This window comes from Austrofundulus limnaeus, unplaced genomic scaffold (genome assembly GCF_001266775.1).
Source record: "Austrofundulus limnaeus strain Quisiro unplaced genomic scaffold, Austrofundulus_limnaeus-1.0 Scaffold1143, whole genome shotgun sequence".
NCBI classification, from domain to species: domain Eukaryota; kingdom Metazoa; phylum Chordata; class Actinopteri; order Cyprinodontiformes; family Rivulidae; genus Austrofundulus; species Austrofundulus limnaeus.
Genome location: NW_013953545.1, coordinates 59,615 through 65,065, shown reverse-complemented (window position 1 = coordinate 65,065; position 5,451 = coordinate 59,615). Strand labels below are relative to the sequence as shown.

The 5,451-nt window shown below is 34.8% G+C and overlaps 1 protein-coding gene across 1 annotated transcript in view; it reads right to left on the bottom strand.

The window, feature by feature from the left end:
- LOC106534325 (zinc finger protein 782) overlaps positions 1-5,451 on the bottom strand; it is an 11,657-nt gene that overhangs the window by 5,826 nt on the left and 380 nt on the right. Inside the window, exon 2 of the mRNA XM_014030925.1 lies at positions 5,360-5,449. Within this exon, the coding sequence (XP_013886379.1) occupies positions 5,360-5,449 (90 nt within the window). The remainder of the gene's footprint in view (positions 1-5,359; positions 5,450-5,451) is intronic.

Genomic DNA, 5,451 nt, shown 5'->3' with positions numbered 1-5,451 from the left:
GCAGCAGCAGTTAGTCTCTCGCTGATAAACTCTCTCAGAGACTGAACTGAAGACATTGTTACTGCACACACTCAAACATTCACCTCACACACACAAACCGAACACAGCTAGATATGCTAACAGGGCTAGCACCTTGTTTACTTCCGGTGGTGTCACACTGAGAAGCTCCGACTTCCGCTTTCATTGAGGGAAAAATATATACCTGAACAGAGTTTTAACTGCATTTTGTTGATAAAACTTGCTACAGATTCTACAGTCTGCAGAAAGAACAAAGACACAACCATGTAACTTTACATTAAACAGTTTTTATTGTTTTTATTTACTTTTTAAATCACTGAACATAAAAACATGAAGACAACAAAAACATCTGGTGCATTTATTAAACAAGCTGCAACTACATTACCCACAAGGCCACAGTCTTAATCAGAGTGTAGCATGTAGTRAGGGTAGAAACAGAAGGGTGATACTATTTCTGACACACTTTGCCAAGTTGCACTTTTCAAATTTAACTGATTATATTTATCCAAACTTTTTAATCAGACTCATAAACACTGAAGAGGAATTTTTATGATTTAACAGAGAACTCTCCATTTAAAATGAGTACTCAGGAAATAGGAAACCAATTTTATCTTTTAAAATTTTATTACTGAAATAGAAAAATCTATTTTCAGGAAAAATTGATTAAAAATAACACAAAAAGACAAACATAATAAAGGCTTAAAATAGTTAAAAGAGGTGGTTTGAGAAATACTTCGATTATCAAATGTTGTAAATCTAAGATGAATAAAGATTAAACGAGATTTTAGTATTTCCCTTCAACATGTATTTTTCTTTCTTCTGACTGATCTATAAATGAGTTTTATCCAGTAAGGATTCACATTCTCTAACCTGATCATCTAAACTGATTTTAATACKTTTGATAATATTCCCAAATGTGTAGAAGGTATAAAAATAAGTAAAATCTACATCTTTATTCACAAACCTACAGAAGACTCACTCTGGATAAAAATATTTCAACAAATCTTTCAGGAGAAAGTGAAACTATGTTTGTTGGTGTGAGTAAAAACAGTTTTGGACTAGAATGCTGTGGTTTTAAGAGGCTCCTCCTGTTATGCTAGTAGCTTTCTGACTTCTTTCCTGGTGTTAATAAGCTATTATCTTTATTATTACTAATTTTCTTTTCATGCAGATCAAGCAGCACAAGATAGAGATGGATGGATGGATGGATGGATGGATGGATGGATGGATGGATGGATATGTTAGGGTGATAGGTCTTTATACCTTTTTGAGTTATGAAAATGGACACATCATGTAAGATTAGTACTTTTTATCCTGTAATATTACAACTTTATTCTCATAGTATTATGACTTTATTCTCATATTATGATTTTATTTTTGTAATAATAATAATAATAAAGTCTTATGTGGCCCCAAAACTCCGTTGTAGATACTGGAGCTAAACCCGAATTATTAATGTTTATTTATTTACGTTTAACGTTTTAACAGTGAAGTTATTCTTCCAGTAAAAAGACGTGTAAATACACGTTCCGACACATTTTAAGTCCGACATGAAACTGATCATTATGGTAACGGGGGAGCACGTGGTCACGCAAACCCACATGAAGCCGACGTCAGGTGAAGGGTAGACCGTCTCATTTCACAGCAGTTTTGAGCAGCCGACCCGGCCCRGTGGGAACGTGGCCCACGTGGCCCAGCTAGGCTGGGTATGAATTGAGACACAGCTACTGGGAAGCTCCGACTTCGAAATTCACTGTGAACTATCTTCTTCTTCTTTTGATTATTGAAAACTTGGAAGGTGCATACCGCCACCTACTGTTCATGAGTGTGTAACATACAAAGAAGTATGTTGAAATAAAAATGTTTTAAATAATACGAGTTGACACAAAGTCTAAACAGAGTTTTAGCTGCAGTTTGTTGATAAAACTTGTTACAGATTCTACAGTCTGCTGGAAGAACAAAGAGGCAAGCATTTAACTTTACATTAAACTGTTTTTATTTACTTTTTAAATCACTGAACATAAAAACATCCAGACAACAAAAACATCTGGTGCATTTATTAAACAAGCTGCAACTATATTACCCACAAGGCCACAGTCTTAAATACATGATAGTAATAAAAGTCTGAGTAAACTGATTTTTATTGATATAAGTGTTACTTTAATCAGCAGACAGCAACAGTTTGAATGATAATAAACTACAGACTCAAACTCAAGAAGTGGGTCAGTTGTTCAAATCTGATCAGATTTTGGTCACCAGATTGGACCAAATCTTGAAAACTGGTTGTTCAAAAGGGAAAGAAAGATTCTGAAATCAGATTGGATCATATAATCCAATCCTAGTTTTAATCTGGATCAAATCTTCAGTTTGTGTTCAAAACTTTTCAGCAGGATTTGGATCAGTTTGATTCAAAGAAACAGGATTATCCTGATCCCAACAGGAGGCAGGATTATAAGGTGGAGTTCAGGAAGAAAATATGTAAAATTTGGCCAAATAATACATTTCTATAATTTAGTGTATATACACTTTATCTTGACTTGCTTAACCGTTATAGATAAAGAAGATAAAATAAACAGGCTACCAATTACGCCTTTCAGTATAGTTAAATAAAAATGATCTTGTTTCCATGAAATACTGCAATTCCATAAACTGATTTCAGTAACAAACAAAAATAATACATTCAGTTTTTTGTAACTGATCACTGTTTATTAATTAAAAAAAACAATCATCAGAGATGAACCTGTCAAAAATAATTTCTAACAACTGCATCCCTTCCTTCACAGAGGAACTAATCAAGCTGACCAAACCAAAGTGCAACTTCAGATCTGCCTCCTTAAAGCAGGGCTTGGAAATGCTGCTCTCTCCTCAGATGAATAAGAACCTTAAACATTTTATTTTATTTTATGACTATTAAAGATTTACCCTTAAAAAATAAGGACGTTTTCAAAATATCCACCATGTATCTGTTAATGTATATTTGTTTTTTATTTGTTGCGGCTCAGATGAGGGGTCAAAAATTCTAAAAGGAAGTGAATGTTTCTGTTATTTTTGTCTCCAAATAATAAAGATTTAAAGTGAGCCCATGTTGACTCTTYTACCTGTTGTTTTTACTCAGCTGGTAGCCCACAGTGTGACATGTTGTCTCATTTAGAGCACTGGTAATCCAGAGGCCTATTTTTYAAAAGTCAGATTTCTAAATCCAGGATCTGAGCTGTAAGCTGAGCTTGAACTAGCTTCAACTTGTAAACAGCTGTAATCAGTTGCTCTAACACCAAGCTGCGCTCAATGAGGGTGGTTCATTCAAACCAGCGGTAAATAATCTGGGATTAATGCACRTTCACGGTWTGTTTACTAGACCCACTGGGTGGATCACAGATCWMCTGATCAGACATGAGCAGTAAGACACGTGAGTCTCACTTCCTCCAGCAGTGTAAGGGTTAATTATGATTCATWTGAAGAGATGAAGAGAAACACCGACTGATGCTGAAATMATTTCAAAAGTAAAAACTTTTTGTGTCTGAATCTGTCTGTAAATTATCTGAGATTAACTAAATAAACTAATAATAGACTAATTTAAAGGTTAAGCTGAAGTTAAGTCTTTTTTATTATTCTTTTTCATGGATAATCTGATAAATAAATTAAATAAATATATTTACTCTTTAATATTTTAATGCAAAGAAAAAAAATAAATTTAAGTGTATAAAGAACTGATTTCTGATCAGAAACGGCAAAAATTAACCATCTAAAAATAAGTTAAAACTACTAGATTAGACTCTTATTCTTTTCAAATCAATAATAATTAATAATCTGCAGTTTGACAGCTGCACCTGGTAAGACTTCTTGAAGTAAAAAAAAAACTTTTCAGATTAACAAGATTAATAATCCAACATATTCTGATCTTGTTTGGTATATGGGTCTAAAACCAAGATGAAAAATAGTTTTTATCTGATATCAGACTGTAAAACYTGGTCAGAGGAACAGTTTTCTGCAGTAAAATGACTCTACTGCTCAGAAACACTAACAGATWAAATAAGCTTCACTTTAAACCTGATCAGGTTAGTTTCAGAGCACTTCTTACCACAGAAACATAAGAGCTTCATAGTTCATGCAACTGATTCAAGGCTTAATTAWTTCAGATTTACACCAAAACCCCAGGTTAATCCCTTATCCTAGTCTAGTTTCATGCAATGGGCCTCAGATCTGGTCATCTTGAAAACAGACCTGGATCAGGGGCTCAAATCTAATGTTGCTTTGAAAAACTAGCATAAAAGTAAGACAGATTCCTTGATCCTGGATAGAGAAGAACGGGATTTCCAAATCTGGATGGATTTGATCCAGATTACAGTAAAAATAAAAACTGGCCTCTTAAAATCACAGCTTCAAACCTGTGTGACATTTCATGTGTGAATTCTCATGTGACGTACAAAACTGACCTTTTGTTTAAAACTTTTTCCACAAGTCTGACATGAGTAAGGTTTCTCACCTGTGTGAATTTTCATGTGACAGGTTAAAGCGCATTTTCGTTTAAACCTTTTTCCACATGTCTGACATGAGAAAGGTCTCTCACCTGTGTGGATTCTCATGTGTCTGGTTAAATCGTCTTTTCTGCGAAAATTATTTCCACATGTCTGACATGAGAAAGGTCTCTTGCCTGTATGAATTTTCATGTGACACATCAAATTAGTTTTGTGAATAAATTTCTTTCCACATGTCTGACATGAGTAAGGTTTCTCACCTGTATGAGTTCTCATGTGATGGACTAAACTGCTTTTATGGATAAAACTTTTTCCACATGTCTGACATAAGAAGAGCTTCTCACCTGTGTGAGTTTTCATGTGAACGGCTAAAATGCATTTTTGATAAAACCTTTTTCCACATGTCTGACACAAAAATGGTTTCTCACTGTTGTGATTTCTCATGTGATACTTCAAAGCACTGTCTCGAAAATATTTTTTTCCACAGGTCTGACATGAAAAGGGTCTCTCACCTGTGTGAATTTTCATGTGACAGGTTAAAGTGCTTTTTCGTGTAAAGTTTTTTCCACATGTCTGACATGAGTAAGGTCTCTCACCTGTGTGGGTTTTCATGTGTCTGATTAAATCGGCTTTTCTACTAAAAATTTTTCCACATGTCTGACATGAGAAAGGTTTCTCACCTGTGTGAGTTCTCTTGTGAACATTTAAATCACGTTTTAGCCTCAACTTTTTCCCACAAGTCGTACACAAATAAAGCTTGATTTGTTCTCCCTTTACTTTTGGCTGGTCCACATGGTCACTGAGACCTCTGGCTTGTGGACTTGTCTTATTTAGTCTCAGATCTTCATCTCTGCAGGATCCTGGATCTCCAGTCCTGCTTCCTTCCTGAACTTGGTTCTCAGCTTCAGCAGAGTTCTGAGAGAGGAGCTGCTTCCTGTTTGGTTCTAACTCACACTGA